The following is a 14,251-nucleotide window of genomic DNA, read 5'->3' as shown; positions in this document are numbered from 1 at the left end:
TGTCATAATACTAATCTGTGCTTTCTTCCTTTCTTAATCTGTTTACCCTCCAGGATTGGTTTTTCCCTCGGACTCAGCGAGGGATCCCACCTCTACCGCATCAAAGGCAGTGTCCTGATTAGTGAGACGTTGGGTCGGGGATACAACTGAGGAGTATGACCAGTACCTCGCCCAGGTGGCCTCATCTGCTATGCTGAACAGGGGCCTTGGTGTGGGATGGGAAGACTGGAAGGGATAGACAAGGAAGGAAGCGGCCGTGGCCTTAAGTTAGGTACCATCCCGCATTTGCCTGGAGGAGAAGTAGGAAACCACGGAAAGCCACTTCTAGGACGACTGAGGTGGGAATCGAACCCTCCTCTACTCAGTTGACCTCCCGAGGCTGAGTGAACCCCATTCCAGCCCTCGTATCACTTTTCAAATTTCTTGGCAGAGCCGGGAATCGAACCCGAACCTCCGGGGGTGGCTGCTAATCACACTAACCACTACACCACAGAGGCGGACATTAATCTGTGCTACCGTTCTAAATATTATTTTGGATGCTATAAAAATGGATAAGGCTAATAATATTGAACTCTCTCATCGTATTCAACATTCTTGATATTTGACGGGTTCAAAAATTCTCGTTGAATAATTCCTTGACGAATTCCCATAAGTAGAATCAATCTTAATGGGAATAATGATTATATAAAATTTAAGGTCCGCCTCTGTGGTGTAGTGGTTAGCGTGATTTGCTGCCATCCCCGGAGGTCCGGGTTCGATTCCCGGCTCTGCCACGAAATTTGAAAAGTGGTACGAGGGCTGGAACTGGGTTCACTCAGCCTCGGGAGGTCAACTGGGTAGAGGTGGGTTCGATTCCCACCTCAGCCATCCTGGAAGTGGTTTTCCGTGGTTTCCCACTTCTCCTCCAGGCAAATGCTGTGATGGTACCTAACTCGAGGCCACGGCCGCTTCCTTCCCTCTTCCTTGTCTATCCCTTCCAATCTTCCCATCCCACACCAAGGCCCCTGTTCAGCATAGCAGGCGAGGCCGCCTGGGCGAGGTACTGGTCATACTCCCCAGTTGTATCCCCCAACCCAATGTCTCACGCTCCAGGACACTGCCCTTGAGGCGGTAGAGTTGGGATCCCTTGCTGATTCCGAGGGAAAAACCGACTCTGGGGGGTAAACAGATTAAGAGGAAGAAGATGAAAATTTAAGATTATAATATTCTCGTTTTTACCAATAAACCGGTTATCACGGAAAAGTTAAGAAACTAGTAACCTTGAAGTAATTTTGTATAATTAGGGTGAATAACTAATGGATCTACAGTACAGATCAGAGTGTCACAGCATGAGCGTACCCCCGCGGAGTTCAGTGATAAGACCAACATATATATATCCTGCCGTTACCCAGTGCTCAGCAAGTAGTCTTCAGTACCGCCGTAATGAGAGGTAAGTTCTCTTCCTCCTATGTGTTGATAACTACCAGTTAATTGTAAAGTTAAATTATTCAGGCACTCCTTGTATTGAGCGTACTGGCCGAGTGGGTTGGGTGACATAACAGTTCATATCCGCCTCCGTAGCGTAACGGCTAGTGTTATTAGCTGCCGTCCTCGGGTGCCCGGGTTCGATTACCGGTACTGCCAGAAATTTAAAACTGGCAGGGGGGCTGGTATGTCACTGAAATGCTACATACAGCCTACCTCCATTTCGGGTGTGCCAGAAAAGAGATGCAAGTTTAATTTAATTTAATTTAATTTACTGTTAGCATGCATTCGGGATCTCGTACGTATTTTCGGACCCTAAAATCGGCGGCCCTGAAGAAGGTATTCCCAATTATTCAACCAGGTTAAATCTTTACCTTAATTACTCCATATCCAATATCAGCTAGTTCACGTCATAGCGTCGCCGAAAAGCCACCAGTGCGTTAAAGCTCTTCAACCACAAACAAAACTTAACGTAAACGGTAATAAAAGGAAAACCCCTTTGAGTTTATCTGTGACTTTTATTGGGTATCTGAGGTTATAATACTTTGAACTTATGTCTTACGTAGCATTTAGGGTACTCCTCTAAGGGCTACACTATTTTGACTCAAATTTATGGAGTGTTTCACTTTCAATGAAATATGTAGTATTTGATAAATTATGGCTAATTTTCGAGAATTGTCATGGTATTTAGAGTCCTACAATATGGACAATATAATGTGCTGTGCATTTATTTATACCAACTCTTCAACTTGCACAGTAAATATTTACGCTTTTCCCTATAACAATGAGTTTTATCCATATCTAGCTTCTCATCCTGGAATTATAATAATCAGGACATGAAATAGAAAAACCAGTCCACCTAGTATCCAATGTTATACGTATATACATACATACGTACATAAATACGTAATTTATTGTAGACTTTTACGCCTTTAAGTATTCTGTCTGCGCAACTTTATAAAATCTAAGAACTTCCTTAATCCTCTATTTGCAACTATAATCATGCCATTGATTTCTTATGCATTTCTCCTTCAAATAATTAAAAGAGTAAGTCTGAACATCGTCTTTTGTATCACCCTCCGTCCTGGTTACACCCCATTTTCAACTAGGCTTACTTCTTTTTAATTCCATAGCCATCATCTCCTCCATCTGTCACACTTGATTCTATCAATGAAGTCACTTTGCATGTACATCAACTAGTCTATTTATTTCAACTTGATTCTTACACCTCTATCCTCACTATATTCACGAACAACAGATTTAATGTCCACCCAGATTTAATTCCTTTACAACAGCTTAATATAAGAATAATCTGTTGTCTCAATCCTTGCTTAAAAATTACTGTTAATAATCAATAATTTGCTACAACTTATATAGATGGATCTGGGAGAATACACAAAAAAAGTACTTAAAACATCCACCTGTTCAAATACATAGATTGACATTACTTTTGTTCTGAATACGTTTAATGATGTGTTAATGAACGCACATTATATTCAAATGGACGTAGTTCTTGTCCAAACCTATGTTGGCTAATATTTTTGGTGAATTAATGCTAGTCTTCGTGTTCACGAATTCTTATATGTGCGATATTAATATCTAGGACGTATGATATACCAACCTGTGAAATTGCGGATTTTCACTTCGAGCAGTAATGGAGGATTATTTTTAGGTGCTGAATGTTTTTTAAACTATTTATTAACATTTTGGGATATAGAAGACCACCCTCATGTAAAATTTTAAATTCATGCCTGGAACAGTTTCGGAAGAATCGACATTGCTCTTTTGATAGTCAACCACCTTCTAAGCCCCTTACGGGAGAAAAATTCTTTAGTATACGATATTTTACACCTAGTACATAAAAATGCCCCTCTCGTAAAATTACAAATTTGTACGTCAAACAGTTTCGGGAGCTAACGCCATTTAACACCTTAGAGGTGGAATGTTTAAAAATATTTCCTATTTCACACCTAAAATTTGAAATGTCTACCGCTGTTTGGAAATTTGTCTTCGTGCGTTAAATGGTTTAAGAGGAAAGAATTAATATGTTTGTTTTTGGATCTTATTACCAATTTAACTTCCTAAGGGGTTAAATTTCTTTCAAAACTTCTGTTATGTAACACTTAGGATATCTTTTGAAATTTTAACTTCGTAACTCAAACGGTTTCATGGAAATAAATATTTTTATCGCAATTCTTCAACCCCCAATCAAAATTATTTAGGGTTGTATTGTTTTAAGACCACTTCTTATTTCAAGTTTAAGTCATAGAATTTGGTGTTTATAGAGGGAAGCATCGTTCTCTGAGAACAATCGAGATGAAAATTCGTTTATTATTCAGGCCTAATATATGTATTAAGTTTGTGGAATTTGATTAGTAATTTGAGAGATTTAAATCTTTAAAAACCGAGCTCGATAGCTGCAGTCGCTTAACCCATTGAACTGCAATTTTTCTTGAAAATAAATATACATTGATTGCAATTTAATCTGACTTAAAAGAGATCACTTTTGCTACAGCAAATCAACACACTGAAACACAGTTCACATTCTAACAACAGTTCAACACAGTGTGGTAGATCTTAAAACACTCATATACATGCAGTGCCACCTTACACTTATCACATTCATAGCGGGATTCACCCCTGTTCTTTCCCTTGGGATTTTTTCCTCGCAAGAAAAGCCACAGTGAGAAGATGAGATTTTGGAAGAAGGAAAAGTCAACGACATCAGCTAAATAAGTTTAATTGTGCTCATTAGTTGGGCATAAAGAAATAATAATAATAATAATAATAATAATAATAATAATAATAATAATAATAAATACAAGACTGACAAACCGGATCAATACTTTCTTTCAGCAGAAGAAAAACTATGGAGTTTGGAGAACTGAACTCTGTGGTAGCAAGAAGATTACACCACATATTATTTGGTACATTGTCTGTTTGTGTACACGTTCAGTTTTCTAGGTTATGTACACGCCCACCTGCGTTCCCGTCTTCATTTTCTTCAATAATGTAATCTAATTCTTCGGAATTAGCAATGCTAACGTCATTTGAAGGTAATTCAGTATCACTTTCATCGGAAAAACCGTCACTGACATCGCTTTCCTCCAAAAAACGTAATATTCGAGCTTCATCCGACTCGGCCATGACGTTGACTTTACCTTCACTAAAGCTTTACGCGGCAATTTACTTGATCGTATTTAGACTCTTTGGTGGCGAAATACGTAGCTGAAGGGCAAAGATAGCTGAAATACGATTACCAACATCTCATAGACATGTTGGGATTGCAAAGAAATATCGATATGTATCCTTGGAAACCTCAACAAAGCAATAAAGAGGGTGGACGGAAATTTCCGTCATTGCATTTATGGCAACCCGCGGCCAATGACGGAAATTTCCGTCATTGCAAGGCAATGGGTTAAGTGCGGCCGGTATCCAGTATTCGGGAGATAGTAGGTTCGAACCCCACTGTCGGCAGCCCTGAAAATGGTTTTCCGTGGTTTCCCATTTTCACACCAGGCAAATGCTGGGCTGTACCTTAATAAAGGCCACGGCCGCTTCCTTCCCACTCCTTGCCCTTCCCTGTCCCATCGTCGCCATAAGACTATCTGTGTCGGTGCGACGTAAAGCAACTAGCAAAAAAAAAAAAAAAATCTTTAAAAATTATACATTCAAAGTGCGCAAGAATGCGTAGATGCCATTAATGGTATACAGTCTCAACAAATGCTCCTCCACTCATGTACTAAGTTTAGTTAAACCCCTGAGTTTTAAAAATAATTATTTTCGACAGTAAAGTAACGTAAAGTAAAGTTGAAAATTTAAAACCCTTTCTTAGTGGGTACCTGCATCGTAAGAGCAACTTATCCATGTCATTAGTTTACATCGAGTAGTTTTTCCTGGGCGTTGATTGACAATCAGTATCTTCATAAAAAGAATACACCTCGTTTTTCATTCCTTTCTTTGAACATCCTTAAGTGGATTTTCCGAATACAAAAAATTCGGGTGTGTTTATACGCGTTTCTTTATTTACAAAGGATATTTGAAATACCGATTTTCAAGTCTGTAACATCTTCATTTTTTAAATATAAGTATCCTAACAAAAATAATTCTACCCATGTTTCAGCCCATTCACCACCCTTAAGTTGATTTCTCGAAAATAAAAAATGCATGTTTTTTATTTAAAGGCTATTTAAAACGCCAATTTTCACGTCTGTGACATCTTAAGATCTTTGAGATATAAATATCCTCATAAAAATGAATCAACAGAATTTTAGTCATTTTACCACCCCCCATTATAGTGCATTTTTAGAAAACAAAACCTTGTTTCTTTATTAAAGGAGATTACGAATATAAATTTTCATGACTTTAACATCTTCAGTTTCTCAGAAATAAGTATCCTCATAAAGATAATTAAAATATTTTCACTTCTTTTCACTCCCCGACTTTCTTAGTAGATTTTCCCAAAAAAATCCTGCTTGTTATATTCAGGGTGATTCCAAATACCAATTTTCACGTGTGTAACATTTCAGTTTTTGAAATGTAAGTATCGTCATAAAAATAATTCAAAGCCTTTACTAGTCGTTTTACCTCCCACCCCCGCAAGTTACTTTCAGAAAACGAAGATATACTTGTTTTTAAATTTTTTAATGGTATTCGAAATGCCAATTTTCAAGTCTGTAATGTCTTCAGTTTTGAGTTATAGGTATCCTAATTAAAAAATTCAATAATTTCACTTCTTTTTTACACCGCTTTTATGTGGCTTTTCCGAAAACAAAAATAACTTGAATCCTAACTTTTGGAGGAATTTCCAAATACCAATTTTCACAAGTGTAATATTTTCAGTTTTAGAGATTTATGTATCCCCATGAAAATAATTCAACATCTTTCTCAGTCTTTTACAGCCTTCTCCCCTTAATGGATTTTCCGACAGTAAACATACGTGTTTTTTTATTTTGAAAGGATAAAATGACCAAGTTTCACGTCTGTAAAAGTTAAGTTTTTTAGATATACTGTATATCGTCGTTGCCGGGACAAAACCTCCTATGTGATAATATTTTTGAGATATACTGACCCGCAGCACATACATACATCATGAAGAGTGAGAATGCCTTGACAAAATTCACAGAATATTTCACCTTAGATGACAGAACCTTACCGCTACCAGTTCTAAGCTAAAATATTTTACATAGGAGGTTTCGTCCCGGCAGCGGCGATATTCAATGTGAATCAGCAGCCCCTTCCAATATCGTTTGCTGCAGCCCAACTAACGTGCACATGGTTATACGGTGCTATTTCCGTGGAGGCGTACGGTATGGTACTAATGTTCAGTGAGCACATTTTATACACGATTATGAAACCTAGCGAAATGTTATATCATCCGTTTGCAAAACATGACGCCTTAAAATCATGTAACAACGTCATTTTACAATGTAACTATGTTAATGTGTCGTGCCCCGGGACCGGGTGTAACGAAGAGGGGAATCAATGCGTAAAACTTGCTCACAGTGCAGTAATTAATGTCTTGAACACAGAACCGGATGGCCTATGTACTCTGCTCTAGTCGTACTACCAGCATTTTTCCGACAGTGTAGCGTAGCGGATGTGCTTAAGCGTTCAGGAACCGACGGAATCTGCCAGCGGCGGTTCGAATCCTGCATCATTCAAGTATTCTTGCATCGGTATGATGTTTGAATACGTAAACACAGGCACATGTTTGCCACATTCAAACAGTAGAATGACGCTGTTATTGATCTTGTGCCCTGCGCATACTCCGCTGGTTAGGACCTGAATGTACTGTAATCTCTGTTGTCATTCGGCATGTTTTCCACAGAGGAATGCGTTCACATGCTTCTCATTTACGGGGATGCAAGACGAAACGCGTGCGAGGCACTACGTCTGTACAAGGAACTGCATTCCGACAGGCGACACCCAGCTGCTACGACATTGCGCAGTGTTGAAAGACGCCTATGGACAACAGGCGTAATTTCCAACCGGCCACCAGTCCGCAATAGGCCCGTTACATCGGGCGAAAAAGAAGAGTCCTTTCTGGAGGCAGCTCGCAATAGTCCACACATCAGTACAAGGACGATAGCACGGCAGGTGAACACCAGCCAGCCGTCCGTCTGGCGAATATTGCATGAACATAAATTTCATCCATACCATCTTCAGCTACACCAAGAGCTTCATGGGCGGGATTTCGAAGCTCGAATGGAGTGCTGTCAGTGGCTACTAGGCAGGCTGGACAATGATGAAGCATTAGTATCGCATATCTTGTTCTAGGACACTGCCCTTAAGGAGGTAGAGGTGGGATCCCTCGCTGAGTCCGAGGGAAAAACTGACCCTGGAGAGTAAACAGATTAAGAAGAAGAAGTGGAAGAAGAAGATTTTGAGATATGTACTCGTTTAAACAATACACCTCGTCCCCCCCCCCCCTTTTTCACCCCAATAGCGATGGAATACCGAAATTTCTACCATATATAAATCTATGCCCAAAATTTAATTTCATTTTGTCCAGCAGTTTTGTTTGGGCGTTCATTGACAATCAGTCAGGACATTGCCTTGCACTAAATCTCTGATTGCTCACACGAGGTATGCTACTCATGGTGATTCACATGAAATAAAGTCTATACGATCATTCCAATTCAAGTTTTGATCTAAACGTATTCCAAATAGTTTCGCTGATTAATTATCATGATTTGATTGATTTTTATTTAAATGAAATATAATTGCTAATTATTTTTATCATTTACCGAGAGCTGGTTGGTAGAGAACCATTCAATTTCCAAGTTCGATGTTTGCTTACATAGCGCATTGAACTCTCTCAATATTCTAGCCTCATTTAAAAATTTGGTATCATCTGCATATAACAATAATATAACCTTTATTTTAAGATACTTATGTACACAAGAAATAGAAAAGGACCTACGACCCTCTGAAACTCCATGTTGAAGTTCAGTTTACGAAATCCCCCCCACTTCAACCGCTTCCTCCCAGTGGTCAGATAGGAAACTGGAATGCCCAGGTTCTCATCGTTAACACCACAGTAATTCAATTTCGAAATTAAAAGTGAATTCTATGCTTTGCTAAGATGATACATAGAGACTTAGACAAGTTTCTTGCTTTCTAAATCTGAAATTACATATCGCAAGAAGGATCCTATTACTCCAAGAGTAGATGAACCTTTACGATAGCCAAGCTGGTTTTTGCACAGGAGTTTGTTAGATTCGAAACAAACTCCTAGCTGTTGTGTTATTACAGGAACAAATGAAACTGCTCGGAAAATTCTGGGGGTCGTTTATAATTCCTTTTTTGAAAACGGGATTGACTTAGCATATTTCTAGCTACAGGGAAAACGACATTCCCTAAGGGTTCATATATACTAACTTAAGAGGTTTCATCAGAATAACATACGACGTCACACTGATGGTACAGTCTGTAGTAAATGTAGGCTACTATTTGAAATATTTCGATAGGCAATTATGATGATTTTTGTAAAAACTAAAGCACCTGGGTGCGATGAAGTAAAAGTGATAACACGAAAGCTGTAATATTGTGGTGATAGAGAGCTGCTGATTGGTTGATAATTCCTGATACCCTTATACCGAATTGGTCACTGGAGCCATGAGATAAATAGTCTAATAAAATCTACTTTTGATCCTATAATCTCTCAGTGTGACCAACATATATTCCATTGACTCTCTGTCATAACCCCCTTCTTATATACGAAAGGAAAGGTAACAATCGATTCTTATCGTAGTACTTAAGAGTTATTTGGCGCAAACTAATAATATCCGAATGGTTCCATTCATATTTCTCCTAAAATCCCAACACCGTTCGCTCATGTTTTCCTTTACCTCTGATCACATCACATTCTATTATCCGGAATGAATGTAAACACGTTGCTTTGCATGCCAATAAAAGACACTTATCGCTAGCGTTCGCAATTTTTCTTGTTCTACAGTATGTTGTTATTAGTGCAGTGCTACTTCTGATCATTTAAAAGTACCATATTTATAACATTTTAAAGCCATGTTCTGCATCCCTTCAAACATTATTTCATCATTTCGTTCACTGATACAGTTTAAGCCATAAAAAGTATATATACCATTCATTCTACTTCCTCAGGCGATATTCTGTTAATGTCAACATTCTCATCACAGTAGATTTGGGGTATGTCATGTGATTTAACTTCAGATTTCCCATTCAGTGGACTTTAGTTCGAATACCGGGTTATTCTATCCTGGAGGGCTTACCAGGAAATGGCACGTGAACTGGAGATGGGTATGAGAATTTACAGCCCAAATAACTCCCGAAGGTAGTCAAGATGCGATCAAATATACCGTAAACTCCAAGGATAACCAGACAGAAGTTCCCTTTCCTCATGTTCTGTTACCCGAAATTTTATCTTAAAGTTTTCTTTATATAAATACATCGCAATTTTTCTCCTATTTGTTTTCAGTTCATCCCAGAAATTCACAAAGAACTCACCAGACTAGTCGATATTTTAATTTCTCCTCATTTTCTGTGACAGTTACTTTCCAGAAAGTTTTCTCCGCTGCATGGCTTAATACTTCCAGGACTACTGAATATTTGTTGACTTTTTCCTTTCCCTTCCTAACATTTTCCGTGCATTGCAATAGAGGCTTTGTTTTCCTTTGTGGACTGTTCTTCTGAGTTACTTCAATAATAATTCGAATACATTTTCCCTATGATAATGACTTTCTTTAGTAACCTTGACAAGAACTAACTGAATCCACAAAAAATTTAAATGTTGTCGTAATTACACATGGTTTCAGGTACCAGTTCGTAGATCTCTGTACTTATGTCATCCAGTTGGCTTACGAATTTCTTGGTGTTTTCATTACGGTCCTTTCCCATTTGATTTTCTTGTTGATTTGCCTTTAAAATTGCATCTTGGGATGGGTAGAAGGTTTCAAGAAAATTACTGGCAAGAATTTCATCTATCATACATGCCTTGGAAATGTACCTGTACAGTCTTATTAGTTATGAGTTTACTAAGCAAGATTTATCATTAATTGACGCAATATTAAAATGCTTTGAATGGCTTATAACTTATTATTTGGAGCGAACATACCAAAATAACGACAAAACATTATACTGGTGCATGTTAGAACAGTATTGAAGTGATTTATATGCAAAATACCGCCAGTTATTCCATTTAATCTGCTTCTAGCAGGTCGTTTCTCAAAATCATGCACTTATATGGAACATTTTAAAAGCGTTGTTCTCCATTGATAAGCACAAGTAGACATCACATATTATAAACGAAGTGTTGGCCCTATTTTCTCAATGACAAATTTTAGGGATGCAAGCTGCTAACCAACCACAGCAACAGAAACACTAGAAACACACTCTGCCAGACCTGAAGTTCATTGTAATCCAGGATGACGTGGAAAAAAGTACTTGTTTGTGTGACAGAGCTAATCCACATGATCGTGTGTTTCATGTAGTGAAACTGTTATAAATATAGCTCCATTTGTTGGTTACTCACTCCGAATAATTTCTTGAAAACAAGTCAATTGAGTGGACACTGGTGTAGAGTGTATTATCATATATGTTCAATATTTCACTAATATGCCTTGGAGTACTAAATTTTTTACTGCGGTCTAAATACAGGCTAAATTTGTCGGAATTTAGCACGCGATTTTCGTATCATTAGGCCCACTTGTTCAGAGACTGGTATTACAATACTATACCATGAAGTAAAGCAACTTTTACTTTAGAAAAGATGAAAAATTTCGAAAATAATCCTCTAAATTTTCTGTAATTTATTATAACAATATTTTATCTCATAAAAATCGATCGATCTTCACAGATCTGTACTTATGGCAGTCACCCAGGTGGCAGATTTCCCATCAGTTGTTTGTCTAGTCTTTTTTAAATGATTTCAAAGGGGATGGATATAGATAATTTTCCAGTCCGTAAACTCTCTTGCTATAAACGAACTTGCCGGTTACTCGAGCAGGTTGTCTCGTTACTACCAAGTCTTCCCCTCCCAAATTTTTCAACATTTTCTGAACACTACCTCGTCGGAAATCATCCAGAACAAGTCATGCAGTTTACCCATGGATTTATTCCAGTTCTAGAATCAAGTAATTCTGGTGTGGGTCCCATAAAATGGTACCATGCTCTAATTACTCTTACCAGAGACTTATATGTCCTCCCCATTTCATCCTTAGCGCTTTAAGTACCTTCATATACAATTAAATAGATCTGTAATTATAATTCGGTTCATTTGATTACCCACACGAAGATAATTCCTTATATTAGCCCCATTAGGTACTTTCTCCCCTTCAATGCAGTAATTCAAACTGAGAGGACCTTTACTCTTGGTGTAACTTACAACCTGATTTTTCACCCCGTTTGCCATCATATCACAACATTGTAATGGTCCATTTACAGACGCTCATACAACTCCAACTTGTTTTCGCAAAACGCCTTATCTCTGATTTCTATTGTTTGGACATATCATTTATATATATTAGAAAACACACACCGAGCAAGTGGCCGCGCGGTTAGGGTCGTGCAGCTGTGAGCTTGCATTCGGGAGATAGTGGGTTCGAACCCCACTGTCGGCAGGCTTGAAAATGGCTTTCCGTGGTTTCCCATTTTCATGGCAGGTTGTACTTTAATCAAGGCCACAGCCGCTTCCTTCCTACTTCTAGCCCTTTCCTATCTCATTGTCACCATGTGAACTATCTGTGTCGGTGCGACATAAAGGAATTGTAAAAAAATATAAATAAGAAAACACAAAGGTTCTCTTAAAATTCTTCTTTTTAATGCGTTTACCCTCCAGGGTTGATTATTTCCTCGGACTCAGCGAGGAAATCCACCTCTACAGTTTCAAGAGCAGTGTCCTGGAGGGGTGGTAGTATACAATTTATAATCACTAGATTGCGTGCCAAAAGCCTGGAGTATATTCCAGACCTATTCGCAGCGCTCATTTGGAGTGTGGGCATATGACGCATTTATGTCTTCTTTCATCTTCCGTTTACTCTCCAGAGATTTTCCCTCGGTCTCAGCGAGGAATCCCACCTCTACCGCCTCAAGGGCATTGTCCTGTAGCGTTAGACATTGGTTGGGGCGATGGAACTGGGGAGGAGGACCAGTACCTCGCCCAGGCGGCCTCATCTGCTATGCTAAACGGGGACCTTGTGGAACGAATAGGCATGCAAGAAAGAAGCGGCTGTGACCTTAAGTACCATCCCAGCATTTGCCTGGAGGAAAAGTGTGAAACCACGGAAAATCATTTCGAGAATGGCTGAGATGGGATTCGAACCACCCTCTACTCAGATGACCTCCCGAGGCTGAGTGGACCGCGATCCACTCCTCCTACCAGTTTTCAAACGTCATGGTAGAGCCGGTAATCGAGCCCGGGGCTCCGGGCGTGACAGCTAATCACACTAACCACTACACCACAGAGGCGGACTTATGTCTTCTTTACAAGAAAAATACAACGAACCTCTAACGATTACGACTTTTGTAATTTTTAAAGCAAAATACGCTTCTATCAGCAAAGTTACGTGGGTTATAAGAACAATGCAATGGTGACAATCATACGTGAACAATTTAGTCAAACGTACTCTCATTCTTGAAATGAATGAATCATTTTTTCCCATACTGGGGTACGAAAACACGTTATCTCCTTTGATAAACACAACCCGTATTGTGGTCATGTTCATTAAGGCGAACACCGTGGTTAACCGGTTCGAGCCCCTTTGATCGAAAAAAAAAAAGAAGAAAATTACCATTAGAATGTTGGCCGGCAGGGTAGGACAGGTGGTGAAATACAATTTCTAATTACTATACTGTTTGCCAAGCCAGCTCCTTGATGCAGGGGTAGCATGCTTGCCTCTCGCCCGTAGACCCCGGGTTCGCTTCCCCGGGTCAGGGATTTTTCTCTCGACCTGAGGGCTGGTTCGAGGTACACTCAGCCTACGTAATTAGAATTCAGGAGCTATCTGACGGTGAGATAGCGGCCCCGGTCTCGAAAGCCCAGAATAACGGCCGAGAGGATGCGTCGTGCTGACCACACGGCCCCTCGTAACCTGCAGGCCTTCGGACTGAGCAGCGGTCGCTGGGCAGGCCAGAGCACTTTCAAGGGCGTTAAATACCGTGGGGTTTGGTTTTGTATTGTGTGCCAAGAACCTGGATTGAATTCCAAAGCTTTTCGAAGTACTCATATAAGTGAGGGCATATGACGCTGTTGATGGTGATTCGTCCGTCGGATAAGGGCGTAAAGCCTTTAGCACTCCCTTTTGTGCAATCAGACAGGAGTAGACTATGTGTAGACATGGGGTTTCACCCTCTACCTTCACATTATCATACACTGCCTCATGTCATTCATTTCATTCCATTAAGTCCTCTCATGAGGCTAACGTCAGGAAGGGCATCCGGTTGTAAATTGTCACTACAATGATTCATCTCACATCATACCCAACCCCGTATGTGTTGGACATACAAGTTTGAGGAATGTCATCTAAAGAAATGTTAATCTTAAATGCTTCGTTGTAGGAGTTTCTATGGTGCAGACATGATTCGGCTGAGATGGAATTTCGTAGGCTTGGTTCTTTCTCGATATAATGCTTCTCATTCAACGAGGTGAGATTGTCATTTTGTTGCACGTGATAACATTAACGTCATCTATTGGCACAAGACTGAACCAAGTTCTACTCTCTCGTTTGAAGCATTGGAGCTTGGGGCATATGACTTAGCTCAACCGGCTATACGTACACAGAAATACACGACGTCCATGAAGGCATGAGGT

General features: G+C 39.5%; 1 protein-coding gene across 1 annotated transcript in view; it reads left to right on the top strand.

The window, feature by feature from the left end:
• The first annotated feature begins 1,412 nt into the window (after positions 1–1,412).
• The window catches only part of LOC136857856 (uncharacterized), a 162,252-nt gene continuing 149,413 nt past the window's right edge, over positions 1,413–14,251 (top strand). The window contains exon 1 of the mRNA XM_068225178.1: positions 1,413–1,429. Coding sequence (XP_068081279.1) covers positions 1,423–1,429 — 7 coding nt within the window. The 5' untranslated portion in view covers positions 1,413–1,422. The remainder of the gene's footprint in view (positions 1,430–14,251) is intronic.

Source organism: Anabrus simplex, chromosome 1, assembly GCF_040414725.1.
Source record: "Anabrus simplex isolate iqAnaSimp1 chromosome 1, ASM4041472v1, whole genome shotgun sequence".
NCBI classification, from domain to species: Eukaryota; Metazoa; Arthropoda; class Insecta; order Orthoptera; family Tettigoniidae; genus Anabrus; species Anabrus simplex.
This window is presented reverse-complemented; position numbering and strand designations above follow the sequence as displayed.